The 22,738-nt window shown below is 28.3% G+C and overlaps 2 protein-coding genes across 2 annotated transcripts; both read right to left on the reverse strand.

Annotated features, from left to right (window-relative positions):
- Positions 1–2,207: 2,207 nt before the first annotated feature.
- LOC139090816 (probable serine/threonine-protein kinase MARK-A) lies at positions 2,208–9,773 on the reverse strand. Its single transcript, XM_070640645.1, has 5 exons — positions 9,691–9,773; positions 6,074–6,287; positions 3,748–4,064; positions 3,360–3,660; positions 2,208–3,292 (listed from the first exon to the last, which is right to left on the reverse strand). Exons 2-5 carry the CDS (start codon positions 6,216–6,218, stop codon positions 2,301–2,303), a joined length of 1,755 nt encoding a protein of 584 aa, XP_070496746.1. The 5' UTR covers positions 6,219–6,287; positions 9,691–9,773; the 3' UTR covers positions 2,208–2,300.
- Positions 9,774–15,913: 6,140 nt separating this feature from the next.
- LOC139090763 (uncharacterized) lies at positions 15,914–22,411 on the reverse strand. Its single transcript, XM_070640580.1, has 3 exons — positions 22,104–22,411; positions 17,392–17,610; positions 15,914–17,331 (listed from the first exon to the last, which is right to left on the reverse strand). Exons 1-3 carry the CDS (start codon positions 22,216–22,218, stop codon positions 16,424–16,426), a joined length of 1,242 nt encoding a protein of 413 aa, XP_070496681.1. The 5' UTR covers positions 22,219–22,411; the 3' UTR covers positions 15,914–16,423.
- Positions 22,412–22,738: the final 327 nt, after the last annotated feature.

Raw genomic sequence — 22,738 nt, forward strand, 5'->3', positions numbered from 1 at the left:
AAACCTCATAAAAGGTTTTGTTCGGTCAATTTTGATTTAAAGACTTTTAATAATTTTAACAAGATGGTATGGTGTTTTTAGTAATAAATGATTCTTTTGTTACAGGAAAATTTACAATCTCAATCTTGAAATGAAAAATGACTGTAGTCGTCGTAGCAAAACATAATGTATATTTTACGGGTCCATACTTTTTTATAACAGAAGTTTAAATGTTTTGTAAATTTATCTATTTCAGCTAAGTTTAATTAATCGTTTAATTATCTTTTCAGAATGTTTTATTTTTATTGGATATTAAATCCGTACTCATTAAAATCACAAAATATATATAATATATAGTATATAATTCCAAATCAATATATTTGTTTTTAAATATAAATTTAAACATTTCATTTCAATGAAATTACTGACGTCAATCAATTAAATAAATTACATGCTATGTGGGTATATCGTAAGAAATGTTCTTCAAGCATCTTTAATATTTTAATAACCACCCACATGAAAGTTAAGTCATCCATATGTAAATATCATTCAACGTCAAATGATCGAAACTGATGGAAATTAATAAGTGAAGAAAATCCATAATCATCCTTCAACATTGTTACAAGTGTTTTTCATAAAAATAACAAATTCAAGATATAATTTTATAAATTAATATCAAAAGTACTTGAATATTTATTATTAGCTATGTCTATTAAAAGGTATCAGCTATTACCTCATTGAGATAAATACTTTAAGGATAATATAAAAATAAAACGAATACATTATTAGAATATTAGTGTTTTTATTAACCTTGATGGTAATGACGGAACGCAGATGTGCTTCTATTTCAGATATTATGTTTTTATAATGTGCTGAAAATCAATCAAGAATTTAATATAATGCATTTAAAGGAAAATCAATTTATATATTTTTCACAATAACATTTATTTATCTTTCAATTATTCACTTTCATATAAATAAGCTAATGACAATTCAGGATTAAACATATAGAAATGTTACTCAAAAATATTTAAAACCCAATCGAATTGAATTATTTAAAACAATTGTTATTTTTTACTCATTAAAAGCTTTAATTATTCTTTTTTCTAAATTTTTAAATTTCACACTATTTTATACAGCGAGAACGGAAATCTTCAATTGTGTAAACTTTAACAGTGATGTCTATTTTTATTGAAGACAATAAATTAAAATTTTCTTGAACAAAAGATTACTCAAGAGTTTTGAAAATATTATTATTGCCATTTATTGTATAATTTCAATGGAGAAATATAAATTTTTGGATATTTTGATGATGAGATATGCTTATTATAATTAATATTACAAATTAAATCAATTTTTTAAAAAATAAGAAAATAAATAATTTCTAAAGTTGAAATAAAGTTTTGAACATAAATATACTTAATGACATTTACATTGTAAAATTCGAAATATTTTTTTAAAATCAAGAACGAAATATTTTCCTAAAATACTTCATACTACAGTTCCTTAATTCATTAAGTTTAAATTATACTTTATTATGACTAATATCTGCAAACATCTTAAAAGTTAACTTTGTCTTATCTACATTACTTTTGTTAAAATAAACTTTCAAAATTCTCGACTTTTTATGACTTTCTTAACGATCAAAAGATAAACATACATAATGCCTGAAACTATTTTATTTGAAAAAGCTTTTCGTGTAGAAACAAAATTTGAAAAGTTTGTCTTTAGTTATAAAATTTTCTTAGCATTATCACTTTTCCTGTTACAAGTTTTAGACAGTTACTCGACTAAATTACAAATTATTAAAAGATGGTGACTTATTGCAATAATAAGCATTTCTTTAAACTATAAAAGCTTCATGCACACTTGCCAATTTTATGAATATTCGAATCAAACTTTGAATGTTTATAACTTAAAAAAGCTATTTCCTTATTTGATGAGACTTTTCAGCAGAAAGTATCTATTTTATAAAATATATAAACTTAAAACTATTAAGACAACAAAAATGCAAATTTAGACCATCCGGACAAAGAAATCATCAAAAAAAGATTTTTGTATGAACAAAGAAACAAAAAATCTTGAAAATAACAAAAAGTTTTAAAGTTTGAAACTTAATAAAAATTTTAAGGAACATTATTTCCTACATTCTTAAAAAAAATCATAATAAAAAATTCAGAAGGATAAAAAAACGTGGAAATGGAGAAAAAACAGATCTTTGTGTCGAGTTTGAAAACAATAAGAAAAACTAAATAAATAATAATATAAAAACAAAAAAAAAAGATCTGAACATAAGAAGAGGGGAAATAGTAATAAAACGACTATCTGGATGTGTCAGCATTATTTTCAAATGGCCACATACTTTCTGATATAACAGTTCCTTTTCGATAAAATTGTGGTCGTTCATCAACTTGAAACGACACACCGACAACACGTTCTTGCTTGTTGTTTACATCAATATTGTCTACATCTGCTGTACTTCTTGTCTTCCTTCTGCTTCCTTTATGTTGATTTCTGTTTTCTCCTTCTTGATTATTGGATGTTAAAAGATTACCAAATGAGCCGTCCAAGATACTTAGTAAACTTTCCATAGTCGATTCCTTTTTGGCCTTTTGTTTCGGCTGAAGCTTGTATTCAGGACCTTCGTCATTATTATTAGAGGCATGCTCGACAATCGGATTGTCTTTCGGTTGAATAGGTCTTATTTTCGGCATACTAAGAGCAAGCGGATCATCATTTTTCAATCCATAAGTTTTCACTTTCGAATGTCCTTCAATAATTAAATTATAGACTGGCCATCCAACATGCATGTCTGGCTGCACGTAATGCTTTTGCTCATCTCGTTCTGTTGTTGATATTATCATCTTGTTTGTCGTTTTCATAGACATTGGTCGTACAGATGGTTTTGTTGGTGGAATAGTTGATTGTGTCACAAATGTTGTTGCTGATGAGGTAGCCATTGAATTTATAGCTTCAGGACTATAAATATTCGAAGTATATTCAATCTGATATGCTGATGAAGGTTTCTTAGTGAAACTAAATGGCACTGCAGATTCTGTTTGTAATATTGAGTGCAGTAATGGTTTTGTGGTTTTTATGCTACTACTACTACCAGTACTACTACCACTACTACTCATCATAGCATGACTATTCATAATCAGAGTACTGCTCCCAAATGGAGTTTGCTCATTTAGTGTTATTGTCATTGGTCGTACTGTTGTTGATTCTGTACCTTTACTGCTCATGTTTTGAGGTACAAAATTTAAAGGAGAAGAGTTTGAAGACATCGATATTGTTGAAGGAAGCATTGAATCTGTCATGAAATATTCAAATAATTTACGTTTTTGTCCTTTCGAATTGAAGGAACGAGTTATATTTACCTTGGAAATTAGATGATCCCGATGATGATATTTCTCTCGGTGGAATGGTCGGTAAAAAAGCAAATGTTTGTGGAAATTTTGTAGGTGTTGTTGTCATTGTAGGTCTATGCTGATGAATTGAATTTTCCAGTCTTTGTTCAGTTTGATACATGTTGTTATTTCCAAGAGCACTTGAAGGATTTTTCCTTGGTGGAGCAGTTTGATATAATTGTTGACTATGTTGATAATGATGTGTTGACATCATTGGATATGAATCGGGTGAGCTTGGCGTGCGATGATGAGAAGCTATACGCTGTGAATTCTAGAGAACATAAAGATTATGCAAATATTATGAATATGATAAGGATTAATAATTGTTTAGATATATAATTATATTTATATAGCTTACATATTGTTGATGTTGTGGTTGTTGATTATGGATAGGTGGAGAAAACTGACTTTGATAAGGCATGGAGAAATATGTACGTTTTATAGGTCCGTAGTTATTTTTCTTATTAGGAGAAGAAACTTTTTTTGATGACACACCAAGTAATAAAACTTCATTTTTATTTTTATGTGCTGATCCTTCTGCCCAATATCGTACTCTATCAAGAACAGGAGGCATATAATCGTAAGTAGGGTCTTTTAATGGATCGCCTCGTCCTACTGGCGTCCACTCGTTTGTATATTCTAGTCGTGGGAATAATGATCTACCTTCTTTATTTTCTATAAAAAGAAAATGTAAAAATTACAAAATAAAAAATATAAATCAAAAATCAAAGCATATGCAAACACCAAAAGCATTAGAAATTTGCATAAATATTGAGATTTTGATTCCATTCACGTCGAAAAGAGATGAACACAGCGTCGCCTGAATTTTTTTCTTTCCTTCGTTTATGGAACCAAATCGAATTGATATAACATAAGCATAATAAGAACAAAGAAGAATAAAAATATTCTGGTGAAAATATTTTCAAATCATCGAATCTACACAGAAAGCTTTAGCATCTGTTTCATAATTTCAATACATGAAATTTTATGAATGTGCAAATGGCATAAAATAAGAATCCGAAAATGGAAATTACACATAAAAAAGAAATTTTTTTGATAAAGGATGCAAATTCGAATTTCAAATCCAAAACAAAAACTTTAGAATTCAAGAAAGAAAAAAATTTGTAAAATATAAAGTATATGGAGAACAATAAAAAAATTTACGAGTTCAAGCATGGATGAAATTTAATGGAGTATGGAGAATCGAAATATTTTTTTATTTAAACTAGAATTTCATAAATGGCAGCATTAGTACGTCTGAGTTTTCTACGATATGCTCAAATTTTATTTCATAAAACTCATTAAGGGATGTTCACTTGTTACGTTCGCTTTTTAGAGGAGTTGGGAAGGCTGTCAATCTAACTCGTTTGCTGATCAAACGTCAAGTGTCTCACTTTTTCCCTGGTATTTCCTGTATTCACTAAGAACACCACTAGCGACAGGAAATCAAAACTACTATAATAAATAAATGTTAAACCTATTTAAACTCTTCGTCTGGAGGGCAACACCGAAAACAGGCAAGGTATAATAGGTTGAGAAGAGGGATCTATAACTTAAACAAGTAAAAGCTTTTTGTATGGATATTTTGTTTCGAGGGGAAGGGTTCTGTTTAAAACTTAATGAATTAATAACTGTTAAAGACTACAATTTATAGCATCTAATGTTATGTTTATGTAAAGATTTACTTTATTAAATTAAATTAAACAATTTAAGCGATATTTGGTCATAATATTTTCACTGTCCTTAGCTATTTTTATCTCAAGATGACAAGTCAAAAATTTAATAATGAAAATTAATTTTCAAAGAATATATTTTTTCTGGTGCTAAATCAATATTGTTTCCTTTGTTTAATGGAAGAATAGTGGGAGAATGAAAATTTTATTTTTGCAAAATCATCATTATGTTTTTTTTCTTAACCTTCTCTTCATTGAGCCTTATTTAAAAAATTACTTCCGTCTGTTGAAGTAAAAAGGCTACATCCCAAAAAAAGTTCTAGCTGCGTCACTTTTTAAAAAACAAAATCCAACAAAACATGAAAATAGAATTTTAAACATAATCTAAAAAACTCAACATTCATAAGTCGTGTTCATTTCGTTATGTCAGCACTCTGTAGCGGTTAAGCATAATGATACTTGAAATGTCTCTTATTATCATATACTATGAAACATAAATGTGACTATAGAATGTGTCTAAGTACTTATTACTCATAAAATCAAGAGCTATTATGCAGTCGTGAACAGTTTTCTGCTGTCTATATTATTACACAAAAGCAAACATGAGAGCACAGATTAAAGTGTTTTGTAGTGCGTTGTGGTACTAAATAATGGAAGCAAATGTAGTTGATTATCAAAGAAAAGCGAAAGCATTTGCGGGAGAAGCTAGACTCAAGGAAACGTAAAAAAAGGAAAAAGTAAAAAAATACAAATTTTTGACGAACATTTTCACTTGAAAATATTGCCGGCATTTTGTTTTGTTAAAGACGACAGCAAAAAATTTGCAGACAGTAGTAAATATGAAAACCTAATAACAATGTATAATAGCAACAAAAAGGCTATTCAAGTCGTGACAAAAATCGCTAATCAACTTTATTGACTTTCTTATGTTGATGTTAAGTGCTTTATTATGGTACGTGTATGTGAATATAATGTTGTCAATAGAAATAATACAAAAAATAAGCAACTTACCAGATTGAACATTTTCCATGCCATTTGTCATCGTATGTTGCTGCAAGGTGGTCTCGATATCATTTGCTTTAATCATGCGAGACGTGCTATCACTTAAAAGCATAAAGATTAATATGAAAATAATTCGATATTGTTTGAATAACATTATTGATTTGCTTCCTTTTTGGCTACTTGAAAGTCTAAGCTTTGTTTCCTCCTTTGGATATTCTGTGATCTGTAATGAAAGTTGTACATGTAAAAGGAATAAAATTATAAATATTAATTACTTTAAGAGCGTGAGAAATGTCTAAGGTCTTCGAATATGAATATAATAATGCTATGTTTAACTGATTCACTTTCTGACTCAGGCTCTATTTCAAAACATGAAAACATGACCAACGTATACACTAGTTAAGCATATGATTACAATATGACACATTACATGTACACGCAATTTACAAAGTTCTATAATATTGTTACTCGATGCTTTTAAACTTGATATTAGACAGCTCTATATAATTCAAAATAACAACACACACAATTTATTGTATCATTCATAAACGTGTAGAAGTGAATGAATGAAAAAAAAATGTAAAGCAAAAATATTGCATAAAAGAGAAGAAAATTATCTTGCGGTGCGATGAACTGAATGACTATGTATGTATGGAAGTACTTAGTGGCAATAGAGAATGTGTGCCAAATTCCATTTACGTTCTTTATACCTGCACATATGAGGCATTAAAAGAAATCGAAACTTATTTATTCTCTCTTTCACTCCCGCTTTATTGTACAGAAAGTTGATGTAATACGTACATATATGAATGAAAATAAAAACGAAAAGAACGAGCAAAAGAAGAAGAAGAAGAACTAATAAATCTTGATTATGTTGAAATAATGTTTTAATTATAATCATAGATCTAATATAACTAATCCGGTTTAAAGATGAGTTTGAATTCTGACGATCACATTTGTTAATGTCAATGCGGCACATTTTCCCATGAGTTCATACTTGTTTATATGGAGATGCTATAAGTTACACACCTCATGTTTTCTTTCATCTCTTTTCTGTTTCTCTCGTCGTCTGCCTACGATGTAACATCAATTTTACTTTCTTTTGAGAAGATATCAATTACAAGACATCTCGAAATGAAATGAAAAGTAAATATTTCTCGGAATTTTTCTCGTTGATTTTATTTACTCAAACTTTAAAGTTTTGCATTTTCTTTAACCGATAGTTCACCATTTTTTCCCTTTGTTTGATTGATTTTTGATTATTATATTGAGGTAAGTAATAAAATTTCAATATATTTGTAATCTATAGGTAATTTAAAGATTTGCATTAAATTTAAAATTCATATTTTTGAAAATAAAATTAATAATTTTTAGAAACTTGAATCAAAAAGGGAATATTAATTAAGAAATTTAATTTATTATAGGATACAAGATTTTAATAGACTTTGCTGAATCATAAAGCAGAATCACTAAAAATGATAGATAAAGCGTTGTTATTAGATTTTAAAAGGAAAACAATTTAGAATACAAATTATAGTCAAGAAAAGAATCCTTGCATTCAGCAAGTCTTCACTTTATATAATTTAAAATAGTAATTTTCTTGAACATTTTTTTTTTTAAATTTTTCACGATATCTGCTCATGTTTATAAATAAATTTATCTGTGACTAATTGATTAATGATAGCGAAGCTGTCATAAAAATTAAATATGCATGTTGATAATACAAATGAATGAATTATGATGTTTATTTATCATTCATTCAACGTTTCAATTAGGAATTGAAAACTCCCTGTGGTTATTTAAATAGACAAACTATGAGTGAAAATCAGAAATTTGCGGTCAAACGATTTCTTTTTCAATTGCCATTTGTTCATTTCCTCATTCTATATTTTTTCTCTTACGCCCACACGTTAAGTAACTTCCATTCATTGTCTATTTTTAACTTATCGATGAATAATTAAGAAATAATGCTGAGGTGTAAAGCATCAATATTACTCATTTTACATTTACAGGAACAATAATGTTCCTTAGTCATCAAGTGGGTTCTTTTATTTATAAACTTAGATAATCAATTTATTTCCCTTATTAACTTACCGATTTTCTACTAAAACATTCATTAATCAAAATGCATGTAAATTGTCTGCATATGAAAACGGACAATAAGGATGAAAAAAGTGGCAAATAGAAATGAATTGAATGAAATATTTCATAGAAAATGCTTTGTGTATAAATAATTTTCACAAGACATATGGAATGATGTAGCATTCCATTTTTTATTTGCTTTCAAAGGAACTTACTGAAAGAAAAAGATACAAATTGCCACACAACAAATGAAAGCCTGGATGACATATGAGAATAATAAGACAAAAAATGGAAGGTGCAAAAATGTAATTGGGGGATGCTAAAATCTTTATTTATGTGACATAATATGAAATTGTTTACTTCCGACTTCTTCTTTTTTAAATTTAATCATTCTTGCAACAAATGTATCTTTAGGCTCAAAATTTCAAATCATCACGACTTGATTTTCAAAGAGTTCTATTTCCTCGTCTATTAATTTTATGGTATTCATTATTCATAATTTGTCACTTTTTTCACTTATTACAAAAATGAACTGCAAGTTTACATGAAAAGTGACCAAAACTAGGCAAAACCACTGTTAAAGTGTAAATAATTTAAGGAAACCCTCGTAAATATGGAGTACAAAAATCCGTTTATTATTCAGTAGTTTTACACGACTTATGTGAAGTGAAATTTATTTGCTTATTCATTCAAAGCTCTATACTTTTTGGTGTTGGCCACTTTGAATGTTTTTATTCGATCGTGCCTTAGGGGTTTATTTTTCTGACTTTTTTTTTGGTTCACTTTTAAAAAATTACGAGAGTTGAATGAGAATAAAAAACAAGTATGTAAAGCCTTTAAAAAATGTAATAAAATTTCATATTTTTCGTTTTAATAAGAGATGAAACAAACAGCTGAAAATTTGCTTTTTTAATATCTATATCCTCAAAAGACAGGGAACATGCTCGTGAGTATGCACACACAATTGACCATGCTTTAATATATTGATTAAAGTCTTGATCACGTTCATTCAGTTGAGTATGCTCACTGCATGTTAGGGTATTCTAAATTATTGTTGCATTTTTTAATGCTTTAAAATGTATGTTAAAGCTTCACCAAACTTAAAAAATTCAAATGCATAGTTTGCACATTTGAAGTACAGTGATTTCTTTTATAAAATCATGCAGTCATTTCAGCAGCTACCAATGTGCGATATTGGCTGTTATTTGCATCAGAAATTTTTATCACCAAAGCATTTCGAGACGAAAATAATATTTCAATCGCGAAGCAGAAATTTGAGCTTTTGCCAACTCATTGAGGCAAAAGATTCATTTCCCATACTCGATTTAAAATACTTTTTTTTGTTTTTATAGCCTTAAATAATTAATTAAATTTCTTTTTTTTTGCATTTGCAGAACCGACAATATTTTTTATGTTAATGAAAGCTTCGTGACTTTAAGTCTGTATGTGTTATGATGAGCATTGTTTTAAATCGACATGTTGTACTATATACTGACGAAATCATTTTTTAAAATTGTTTTGTCGATTTATATGATTTTGCTTACCTTTAAAATTTTTATCCAGATTTTTTTTTTCACTTTGCAATTTTCTTTTTTTGGAATTAATAATCCTCAGACTAAGAAATCACACGATATTTTGTTCTTATGTTTTTATAAAGTTAATGCACATTTGTTTGTTTAAAGAAACATTTCATGCTTAAACATAATTTATATGTATTTAAAAGTTATTATGATTTATTTAACTTTCTTACAATTTTGACACTTTTTCCCTTAAAGTTGAGCAAAACTCACAATAATTCAAAGTTAAAAAAAAGTTTCGAGTTCGTCTTTTTAAGGAAAATTCACTTTTGTTTGTTCTTACTTTTGAAGGTAAAGATTATGAAAAATGAATCATGACAAAAAGATTTTAATTTAAATTTGCAAAAATTTACTTCCGATGATTTTGGATGAATTTTGATTGAAATAACAACAAATGATAACTTCAAAAGTCCTAGAATATTCAATATCAATAAGAATTAATGCAAATATTGAAAGGACAAATAACAAATAAATTAATGCATTTTAAAATAGCTTTTCTCATGCTTATTATAGGCTGAAAGAATTTTTTTTCATTTCATTTATCGGCTTTCGCTCTCTTTTGAATCTTTTGTCACGAAACACGCGCACATACAATATACGACATAAAAGAGCAATAAAACAAATGAAATGAAAAAGTTGAAATAAAAAATTTGTGTCATAAAGCTGTGGAGATCTTAATTGCTTCAAATTAAGTTTTATCACTTTTTTGGAGAATAAAAAACGAACCGTTTAGCTCCAAATGTTACACTTTTCTTTTCACTTCATTGAACTTCTTTCGATGTTTAAATCAATTCATAATTCAAATTAATTTTTTCAACTCTTTTTTTATGTCTCATGATGTTCCACAATCTGATAATTGTTTAAAATTCGAGTCTGATGCGGTTTTTAAAAATTCAAGAAAAAATTTATCACGTTTTTTTTCTCCTTTACACTATATTTGTCTTTAAATTGCGCGTCAATTTGCTTGCTGCTGTTGCCGTGCGATCGCTCAAAACTGAATTGAAGTTGAATGAAGTTTTTAAGAAAAAATTGAAGAAAAAAATACAACAGAGCTAAGTTATATTTTTTTTTATAATAATAATAATGGAAAAACTTCAATGTGTGTTCAATGTGGAAAGCCCAAAAACGGAAAAGAAAGAAGAGACAGTTTAGCTGTGAGTGAGAGACGAAACAGTGAAACAGCCAACAACCGCCAGCAAGCAAACCAAAGTAGTTTCATTGTAATATGAACAACAGTATTGTGCTTGTGTATTATGTTGCTTGCTTTTTTGTAATAATGAGGACAATATTCTTTTCTTTCTACACACTATGCAATGCCAATACGCGCATTGGAAGAAGAAATTTTATTTTTGCGCCGAGAGAAAGAATAAGAAGAGGAAAAAGAAAAACGTGTTGTTGTTGATGGCAATCGTAAAAACTATCACTGTCTGTCTACTGATATACCTTTTGTTACCGCTTTGTGGCGGGAGGGAAATTTAAAAAGAGAGTAAGTGAGAGAGAAAGATGTGCATATTCGGACGACACATTAAAGGAAAGAGGAGAACAAATTTGAGGTTTTCTGAAATTATGTAAGTTAATACTTTGATGCTTTTTTAAAATTTTAGTAGATTCTTTTCCTTAAAAATTTAATACACAATTAATCATTCTTGTAAGCCATAAATCACCAATAAAAAAATAAATAGAAATTTTTACCAGAAAACACATAAGACACACTACACATCCCATCACATCACTGCTTGCGTACATTTGCATCATCATTAACTTTTTGTTGTAACTTCATTCACGTTTTTATCCAACAATCATGCTATTGTTATTTTATTCTTTTCTCCATTTCCTCTCTGTTGGACGGTCTTCTTCAGCACTGTTGTAATTTCTTCAATACATAAAATCAATTGTTGGATGTGCAACAACAAATATCTTACACCAAATGTGGGAATAATAATAATATAAAAAGCAACATACACATCACATAAAAATATTTAAAAAAAATGCCAAAAAAAACTGAAAAGAAAAAGTGAGGAATAAAGAGAATGAACTACAATTTACTGCACGTATGAAGCAAGTTGGAATATTAAAATATCAAGTAAATCCATTTGATGTAACGCAGTTTTTCCAAACATTGCTTTTATAAGGTAAGAAGTTTTAATTAAAATACCAAGAAATATTATTCATCAGTTGGATGAAACTTGAAAAAAAGCCGCAAAAACCATGTCTTACAATGAGGTTACAGGAACACTTTCATTCATGTAAAATACACTACTGATGTTAAATTGTTAAAATTTTGTGTGCCTTCTACCCAGGCGCTTGCAATGTGATCAATGAAATCAGTGCGACCGAGACTAAACACAGTAATCTTAAATCACGTGTAACTAGATTAAGTAAATATTTAAGCATGTAATGCAGATGAAAATTGACTTCATGAAGCTGTGGAGTGCATTATTTGCATAGATTGTGAATAGAAAGAGAGAAGGAAAGAAATCTATCACAGAGCAAATATTGCTTCTTTTTCAGTCTTTATTGCTTTTTTTTTGTTGGTATTGTTGTCAATTAGCATTAGTTGATAGTGTTTTTATTATGCAGTGCATGTGGATTGACAACGTGATTTGATTTGCGAATGAAATGTGATGAAAATCTACTTTGAAATGGTGATGAATAAGTGAAATTATTGTCGGTTAGAAATTTTATTTTTACTTTACCGGTTATTATGAATTATTTAACAGAAATGTCTTGAAATAGTACTATACATTTTACTTCAGACTCAACATTTCAATTTCAATTTATAAAATGTCTATAAATCTCTGTTCAGTGTGCCTTCTTTTTTCATGATTGCCAACGAAAATGAATAATTTAATTTATTTATATACAATCGTTGTCAAACCTACGTTTTGATATTTTTTGAGGTTCGGGGTTCCCATAACAGCAGACCTACATTCCTTGCGTTAAACTATTCAATTGAAAGAAATTATTTTTAAAATCAATTACAACATAAAAGCTTTCAAGTATATTTAAGCTCATATCATCATTACCCAAACTTCCAAAGCTGTATAGAGTTTGGTATTAAAAAATCAAAATTTATTAGGATGAAAAAATTTGTTCTGGAATTTCCTTTTCTACACATTAAACTTGGAGAATATTTTGAAATGTGACTGTTATAAAGACATGGATATCCTTTTATGTAAAATATGCAAAAAGCTTTTTAGTGAAGGCAATAAAAATAATGGCATTTTGGGTCTGAAGCATGGTGAGATTCATGGCCTTTTTATATTTATTGAAATTTTTCCAAGCAACACTAAAAAAATCTCATTTTTTAACGAAAAATTATCCAATAAATAAAAGACAATTTAATTGTTTTGAGTTAATTTATTGGCAAAAGCAGAGTTAATTTATTAATTTGGAACTCTCAATTGGATGAGAAATGTGGTTAATATATCGGAGAAACCCCAAAATTTCAAAAATCTTTCAGGTTGAACGTATTGCCAGGATTTGAAGTTTAGTAGAAGTGGTCGAAATGAATCGTAGAAAATGTGAAAATTTTAAACAGAGAAATCTAAATAAAAGCGCAAAAAAAGCTTCAATTACATAAATATTTGGTTTCCTGCATGCTGAGGATTAAATCGTGACTCAGTTCTTTATTTCTATTTAATTTGCACTTTGCAGTAAATTTGAGATAAAAATGAAACCCATGAATTCCAAAATATGTGTTTTGCATAACTCATATTATTCAATATTAAAAGGATTTACAGCATATCATCATAGCATGTAACTTTATTTTTTGAATCTATTACTTAATTTTTTATGGCAAAGAAAATAAGAGAAATATGTGCTTTTCTTGATATCAACATCACGGTAAGTTCATTAATGACTATAAAATCAAATTTATATAAATAAAATTTGAAAAGATTAATGATTCATAAATGCAGACATGAAAAGGAAATCATTGAATAAAAAATTTTATCGCTAATGCATGAATGTCAATTTTTATGAAAGGAAGAAGAATATCCTAGATGAAATAAATAGGTACTTCATTTATACAATATGCCATCTGTATTTTTTGTTCCATTTAATTTGATATTGGTACTTACTATAAGAAGCAAAAAAAAAAAGATGTTTAACTCCAAGTGTACTGAAGAAAGTAAATAAGGAAAAACTAGAAACCGTTGATTGAAAACGGAAATGATGAAGTTATTAAATTCTGTTCAAGTTTGTTACATATTCTGAAACCAATTCAATATTTCTAATGATGACTCATGCGATACTAAGTTCGTTGACATAATCAATTAGAAGCGCACTTAGAAATATAATTATAAGAAATATGGAAAAGAAAAAAAAGCTGAATTGTCATTATGGATGTAGACATTGAATCATACTATTCGTTATGCTTTGTCTCATTCATAAGTATGCGATGAAAAATAAAATGAAGATTAAGGCGAAAATTGAAAGTGTTTTGTAGGTGTCCGATTAAGGTAAGTTAAGGGAAAATAAGAAAATAAATAACCATATCATATGTTTTTTATAGTTCAAATAAACAACGACATTGGAAAGTGAAGTTTAAAATGGAATTCTCAAAAAATAACATATAAATTTTTTCTATTTACGCATTTAATCACTTTTTATAAAATGACAAGAAGTGAATAAATGATAGAAAAGACGAGAGATACAGGGACAGAAAGAGAAAGACAAAATAATAAAGAATGTTGTCAAGTGGTAAGTGATATATGAGAAAGTGATAATTAGCTCCTAAAATGTACTTCATTTAAAGCGATAATATAATTCATTGTGTGGATACGAGCAACAATTATAAATCACGTAGTCTATGAAGAAAGTGTCCACCTATGAATTTCATTTCTGATGCACATAATATTCACATTTATGTGCATATTTATATTTAAAGCTCGTTTAATTCCGTTCAATTAAGAAAGCAAATAAAACTAAACGAATCGGTAAACTTCGCATACCTTTATGCCAGCACACAGTAGCGCTAAGGTTTTTATCGTTCTGAACTTTAATAAGAATAGAATTTTAGCAATCTAAAGATTTCTCTAATCCATAAATTTGATTACTTATATGACAAATTACGTGAAGTATACGTGACAAATAAAGACGAGGATTTTTGGAAATGGAAATATGTTTTTGCCTTTTAAAAAAAGAGAAACTGTATTCTGGTGAAAGTAAAATTAGCAAAAGTATTATCCATTGTTTCATCATAAATTAAGCGAAAATGTAAATCCCATTTGGTATTCGTCCTATGTTTATTTTTTGAAAAGCAAAAATTCACATGTCTATTTGTTTATTTACATTCGCTTCCTACACGACTTGCATGCACATTTCATAAAGCACCCCGAGTGGACAAAAATACGTTATAACTAAATGATGAGAAGTTAATGTCCAGTTGATGTCTAGGTCTGGGAAGAATATAGGGTAAACAAAATATTTTTCCAAATGATTTTGCAAGTTCCTCAAAATTCTCATCAAGCTTGAAATCCATTCATTCGAATTAAAATTCATTTTTTTATCAAAAATATCAGAACAAACGACTGTTGTTCCTTTTTTAATTGCCTATTTCTTTTTAATTTGCATAAATGTAAAATACTTCCACTAATACCGCCTTAAATGTTTTGTTCTGAATGTTAAGGAATTTGCGTCATGATTTCCTAGAATTTGAATGGTTTGTTGCATCACAGCTATCAGAAAGGACGAAGGCAAAAATTTTGAAACTAAAATACTTGCTACTTTCCCATGATGAATAGAATGAAATCAAGACATTTAAGTTTTTCTTTTAAATAAGTGATTCATATAAATATGGGAAATTCTTAGAATGAGGATAATTCTCTGGATAGGTCAAATTTCAAAACAATCCTTCATGTTTCTGAAAATACAAATTTGCTTGATAGAGAAATTTTGTTTTGAAAATGTCAGTGCTTCAATTTTAAATATTGGACTCACGTTTTCGTAAAGTTAATTACGATTTGGATTATGATAATTTGAAGTTTTTAAATATTAATGTGTTATCTTTGGTTTGGAGCCGTGACCGGCCCCTTGTTAATAAGAAATTTAGTCTTACCTTGTTAAGCTTAGAATTTTTTCTCGAAATGAATTGAATTGTTTTTGTCCGAATAAGGTGTCTCCTCCTGTATAAGCCACTTTGAATGATTAAAGTGAAACGTTTTTAAAATTTTACAAAAATCACAATTTCAGCTTTATTTTAAATTTATCTCATGACAATTCTTGCATTTTAGTTCTTTTAAACATTTATACATTTTAGGAAAAAAGTATTGTTATATATGTAGATGATCTTGCAGTAGATTAAAAACAGATATACATATTTACAGCATTTGAATGAATATAAGTTAAGTTAGTAGGAAACATCTGATGCCACTTGATTTTATTGTGCATTATTTTTTCTTTTGAAAAAAAAATTACATCTCTCTGCATTTATTTATTTCATCATTTGCAATTCGTATGCATTTTATTATGATGTCAACATGGGATTTTTCTGATTGCATTTTCTCATTCTGTTTAGAAATTTTGATTTAAAAATTGTAGTCACTTGCAAGTTTGGAATTGTGTTTTAAATTTGAATTGAATTTTATTTTTTTAAATAAAACTTTCTTCCTAATTTTTTATTCATCTTTTTATATCATCTAAGACATTTTTTCTTGTCAAAGTAACTTTTAATAATGTTTAAAATTTAATTATAAATCTATTTTAATAATTCATTAATATTTTCTAAATTTGGCATTTCACTTACAGTACGTTTAAATTCATTAAATTCGCAGCAAAGTACAAGTCCATTTTCAGCTTTTTTAAAACTTTTATTCTCTAATAAATGATGAATCCAAGTAAGTTCTTCACACTTGCTTGTACAAAATGTATCACGTTGCCTTTCCTTTTCAGATACTGAAGTTCGATTAAATATAACAAATGCTGCTGCTTTATTTTGAGATTTTACAACGTACCAAATGAATTTAGGAACTGGAAATTTATTTTCTTTTAGGAAAAGTTCCGTTTGTTCATCATTATTATTTTTAACTAGAAGTACCCCATGAGTTCCAGTATATACGTCGATTGTTTTCATTTGTAATTTTGAAATATCCTTTTGTAATTTTTGCAAGTTTTCCAACTCATCTGCATCATTGACGATTGCATAATTCCAAGCCAGTTTTAATATTGATTGATACTGTTTATGCGTCAATAAATCTTCATTAATGAATTTTCGCATTCCAATTTTGGGAATACTATTAGTTCCCAATATTTGTATAAAATATTCACCATATTCATCGGGACGTAATGCTTTGACAATTTCATTACGATAGAATGGTGTCGGATGTTCCGAACGTAAGTAACCGCCATTCATGACTTTTAGAGCTAATTCTGCAACATCATTATTTGGAGATTTCACACGTGTGTGTGCGAAAAGTGTCCTTCCACCTTTCGTACTTATGCATGCTTCGCCTAGCACATATGATTTTTGCTTTATTGGATTGGTATAACCGTATTCAATATTTCTTAAATTTTTTGGACATCCATGGATTGGTGTAATGATTTCTTCGATAGCTCTTGCATCACATGAAAGCTCCGAAACAAAATCTTTTTCCTCTCCATTGACCACTGTGAATAAAAAAAATTATAATGTATTTATTTTGGATAGATTAACATTAAAATACTTACGCAATGTGAGATCCTCTTTGCATATCGCTCTTATTGATTTTTCGGCGGGATTATCACGAAAATAATTTGGTGTACATGATAATAAAACTTCTGTGCCGGCACTTAGCGTTATATCTTCAACATCATCACCAGTATTTTCGGTTGATATTAGAGTTCCATTTAATGTAAATATTAATGGAGAATAAAATGTCCAATCTGGCTTAAGTGGGAGTATGCATTCTATAAATGAGATAATGATAATATTTTAAAGATGAGAATTAAACACATCACATCAAATAATAGGAGAATTTTAATAGTATTTAAATTCCCGACGAACAAAACACGTTAAGCAAATGCTTTTTTGATGACACGATCTGTAATGTACATATTTACTGATTATGTTCTAGATTTCTATTTTACCATGACCCTTAATGACCGAGCTTTAAAATTATTGTACATGTAGATTATTGGATACAGTTTTAAGTAAAAGTGTAAATATAAACTGTTAACAAACACAAGAATCAATAAAAGGATGCCAATTATGCTAAAATAATTTCACCCTTGCATCATTAGCATACTAAACTCCGCTCATCGCAACAGCAATTTCGAGAAATCTATTTGCTTTTCATGCATAAATTAACACGAGAGAACATAAATTTAATATGATTACTCTTTTTTCGTACACACTTAACACATTTAAGCATCAATTTTTCGGGTTAAATAAATTTGTTGAAGAAATATTTGGTACTGTTGCTATGTGATTCCTCAAATTATAAAAATAGTTTTTTTTTTAACGTTGATGATTTTTCATTTATATTATATATAGAAGTATTATGTACAGAAATAAGAGATCATTCGCTCTCGTAATGCTTCGCAGAGATGAAGTTTAATCAAGGAGATTCCAGACAAATCTGGCTACAATTTAAAAATGCGAAAGAATAATGAAAAAACGAGGCGAATATAAATGTTCGTAAAAAATTGAGAATTTGACAAATGAAACATGATGTTGCGCTATAGTAAGTGTGTCTTTAATTGTACTCTTAAAAGGTGATTGATACATTTCAATGATTATTAATATTGGCATAACCTTAACATATTCATTTAAATTGATAATCTATGAAAATTATGTATGTCCATGCTTTATGGTACACTATCAAAAATAATTAAAAGTGTGCTTTTGTACTTTCTATCTAGACAAACTACCTCGTGTTATCATGTTAAAAATCACTGTATTTTCTTAAAAGATTATGTACATTCAGTTATTAATCATAAATATAAACTTAGATTTTAATAGAAATGAGAACTTTTGTCAAGTTCAAAGTGTCAGTTTCAAGTTGAAATAAAAATTTATTGCATTTTCATTTATAAAATAATTTCTCTACTGCTTACGTTATTTCTCTCTTTGAATGTGAATTTAAATGATGTAAATAATCATCTGGTCGTGTGCGAGGCTGAATGACTTTGAAAAATGACATATGCGGTAAATTATGTACTTGTTGAGTACATATAAACATTATTTTTTTCCCACTATTTACATATAGTTATGTATAGTAAAATTAACTTATCAAGTTATAGACATATTGTCGGATCTCGAAAAAAAATGTCAATTATTTTTAGAATCATAAATAAAGGGTCAGTCATAAAGAATTGATTGTTTTATTTATATTAAGTCTGAATTTGAATGGGAAGTAAGGAAATTTGGTATTGAGGAAGGTCGTTACATTAAGCCCCAATTTTAGCAAATTGAATAATAATCCAAATTGAATCTTATCCAAAATTGTATTTTCTGAAAATTTTCAGCAAGGAAATGACTTTGTAATTATTAATTTAAATGGTTTTCCCTGTTGGTTTTTCCAAAGGGTTTTCACTTGTATTGTTTAGCTTTTAATAGAACTTTATGTCACTACACAACTTATTTCTGAATCTAATCGACTTTAGTTTAATAGTAGATCCATTGTTTAGTTTAAAGCCCATAAAGTCTTAAAATAATTAGCTTTCGAAATTTTTCGAATCGGTAGAATTCAAATGTGAACACCTAGCATAGAAGCATATGCTCAATGAACATCTTACAGTACCTAAAAAGCATCCTGATTTTTCTGTAGAGCTCACTGAGTAACGCTCGCTAAGGCTCACTAGGAACCAATGCTTTAGCGAGCGATACCAATGCTCACTAGGAACCGTAATATGCTCATGAAAATATGTTTGTATGCTTATTAATTTTGAAAAACTTTTAAATAAAATGGTAAAACGAAATAAAATTGAATTAAGCATGAGCTTACAAAATTTCAGAAACATTTGTTATTTCCAACTGAATTGGAAATTTAAGAAAAATAACGAATCAATATTTTCATCAATAAAGTTTAAAATTAAAATTGAGTTTATAATAATAAGCGTTTTAAGATTATAGAAAGGGAAAACCGAACAATTGGCACTAAAAAAATGTGTCGCTCATGTAGAATGATTGCGATGGTTACGTCGAATTCGCTACGCTTACATAATAAGTCATTATCATTAGAGCAATTGATACGAGAGAGACGGAATGAAGATTTTTGTGTTAAAAATAAACTTGTTAGGTAATCTAGGAGTTAACATAGAAATCTCCGCAGGGTATGAACATCAACATCATATGAAATATTATTGAAGGAATGAAAATTATATCGTGTATAATAGAGAGATAAGGGAGAACAGAATGTGTATTAATTTTTCATCATATTTTTTGGCATAACATTTATTTTGTAAAGGCATTACTTTTCTCAGTCATTGCATGCAATCATTTTCATCATCCATCGTTATCGTAAGCGTCTTCATTCTCTCATTCCCATTTGTAATGTTTTGGGCCTCTCTTTCTCCATAAATATGCATACATGTATGTGTAATATGTAGATAGCATAATTTACATCAATTCCTGTACCTCACATGAGCATATGTACATTTTTTTTTCTTCTTTCAATTCAATTGAATTAAATTTTAAATTGGAATTCGACTTGACGATATCTTGCAAAAAAAATGTGAGGAAAATTCAGTGAATACTGAGGATTGGACGAGTAAACTGAAAAATATTCAAATAGAGACAAAAAGAGCTGTCATCATGAATGTAATAAGCATGAGGAGAAAAAAAGAAGGTTGGGCTTCTCCAGGAAACGTGATTTAACTAATTGAAATTTTATGGCACGAAATGAATTTGCATAAAATTCCCATTTCGAAATTACATTTTATTCTTTGTGAATAGAGAATGGCTTCTCTGCTACTGTTTTCTGTAACTATTAGATTATTCTTATTTTCATTTTTCTTTTCTTTTGATTGTATTCCTTGAAAGTTTGTATACGGAAAGGAAAAAAAGGTCTGTAATTTCAATTTGAATTCTATTTCTTTTTTTTCTATTTCTTGGGCTTCACATTACACTTGTTTGTCTGATACTGTGGTAGTTGAATTGTTTTATTTACACCCTTTTCCATAGATTTTTCCAAAACGGATCACTTCCGTTTTTTTGACTCGATTTATGAATTGACGTTGTTTTTACACCTCTTTTTACATTTTCAAGATATAACAAAGAAAGATCTCCGAAATCCTTTGTCGTTTTTTAATGATTCTTTAAACTGATTAGCTGGATGACACTCCTAATATTACCTTATATTTAACTGTCAAATAATCAAAAGAAATTTACTGAATAAACTAAAGATAGTTAGCTAAGATTCTCAACCTATTTTAGATTTCCCAAAACGCGATTCTTTTTTATGATTCAAAAATTTCTCGCAATTCTACATAATACATGATATTTAACCTGTATCACAGAGCTTCATTATTAGTGTAGTAAGTTTAATCTAGTAATTTTTAACAAAGCTACAAAAAATTTGAAACTTTAAATATTCCTATTTAATTAAAATGATCCATACTTATTATAAATTTAATCATCAACATTTGGCATTCTGTCTGTCATTCCAATCTAAGCTCGGCCATCCTTTTGTTTAGGTAAATTTAGATAAATTGAAGTTTCATAAGCCCACCCCTTTTAATCCCCATAGAAACCCAACTTGGCGGGGTTTATAAAGTTCTGTCCGTCATACTTGACGGGATTAAACTTTAGTTATAATGATATTTTTTGGAACGTTAATGTAATACATACATTGTAATTGATATCTGATATGGAACATTTAGGGAGCTATTTTTTCTAAATTAAAATATGATTTTAAAAAGGATAATTGAAGTTAGCCGGTTAATTACTGAGCCTGGGGACATAATTAGTTACCGGAAAATCTGATTATAAAGTTAATTTTTTTTCAAGTAAATCCTATTCAATTTCCATCAATCACATCACTTTTTATGGATGTTTGTTGCCATTACTTTGCTATGCCTTTTTAAATGCTAGCCTAATTAATTACATTTAGGTATGAAAAATATCTCTAATTTTTATTGAAATCAGGTAGCCCTAGCCTCATGTGAAACCGGACATCCCAAAAGTATTGTACTGCTGAATTAGTTACGCAAAAATAAGTTCAATGAACCAAAAAAATGTTCTGTGTTGAAACGAGCGTACATAAGCATAAGTTCTTCTAATTTTTAAATAAAAAAATAAATTATTCACCCCTAACTAGGACAAAATTCTAATCTCATTAATTGCTTTTTTGCTAAACACATTTTCGCAACAGTTTAATCCATCCGTTTTTAAGAGATCTATGAATAATAAGAAATACCCGTATCGAGTTCTCCACGTTTCACCTATTTCCATTTCTTACCTTTTTTGCTATCAGTTGGAGCTGCCATGCCCAATTTAAAGCCACTGATTAAAATAATATATAACAAACTTAATCTGTGTGTTAATGGCATTTTAATTTTGTGAAAAATGTTCATTTTAAACTTTGTACTATATTTTTTAAACGATTAATTTTTTTGCAATCTATTTAATTTTTTTTTTTGTGCTGAATTGAGCTTTAAAGCTCGTTTCAAGCAAAAATGTCAGCTTCACTCTTCCTTCTTTTTTTTCTATTCCTTTATTATTTCTTTTTAAACTCCATTTAATTTTATGAGAAAAAAAATAGAACAAATTCACTTTTTACATCAAATAAATAACTAATAATAAAAACACAGACAATTTTTTATGCTGGAACTTCCGAGCGAACGAAATCCACAAATGCAACTGAACGAGTATAAGTCTCAAAATCAGAATTTATATTCCGTAAATTCAATCATACTTATCAATCATACTTTCATGACTTTAAACAAAGCTGGTGATTACATACACACATGAGTAAATTCGAAAATATAGAAAAAAATTGATCTTGTCGGGGACTCTCTAGATTTTTACTTCTACTCACAAGAGATATACATAAGATTTCTCTCGAATCTCATAAACATATATTTCAGTACTTTA

This window comes from Chironomus tepperi, unplaced genomic scaffold, assembly GCF_022539635.2.
Source record: "Chironomus tepperi strain 1889 unplaced genomic scaffold, CSIRO-AGI_Ctep_v1 contig_219, whole genome shotgun sequence".
In the NCBI taxonomy this organism is placed as follows: domain Eukaryota; kingdom Metazoa; phylum Arthropoda; class Insecta; order Diptera; family Chironomidae; genus Chironomus; species Chironomus tepperi.

What these genes read in the sequence shown, in the direction of transcription:
- LOC139090816 (XM_070640645.1), bottom strand. Translation starts at nt 6,218, where the DNA reads ATGTTATTCAAACAATATCGAATTATTTTCATATTAATCTTTATGCTT. An exon ending in AACCACAACATCAACAATAT is followed by an intron (nt 3,661 to 3,747) that starts GTAAGCTATATA and finishes TATGTTCTCTAG; the next exon opens with AATTCACAGCGTATAGCTTC. An exon ending in GGGATCATCTAATTTCCAAG is followed by an intron (nt 3,293 to 3,359) that starts GTAAATATAACT and finishes ATTTCATGACAG; the next exon opens with ATTCAATGCTTCCTTCAACA.
- LOC139090763 (XM_070640580.1), bottom strand. Translation starts at nt 22,218, where the DNA reads ATGAACATTTTTCACAAAATTAAAATGCCATTAACACACAGATTAAGT. An exon ending in TCCAACTGATAGCAAAAAAG is followed by an intron (nt 17,611 to 22,103) that starts GTAAGAAATGGA and finishes TCTCATTTATAG; the next exon opens with AATGCATACTCCCACTTAAG. An exon ending in CAAAGAGGATCTCACATTGC is followed by an intron (nt 17,332 to 17,391) that starts GTAAGTATTTTA and finishes TTTTATTCACAG; the next exon opens with TGGTCAATGGAGAGGAAAAA.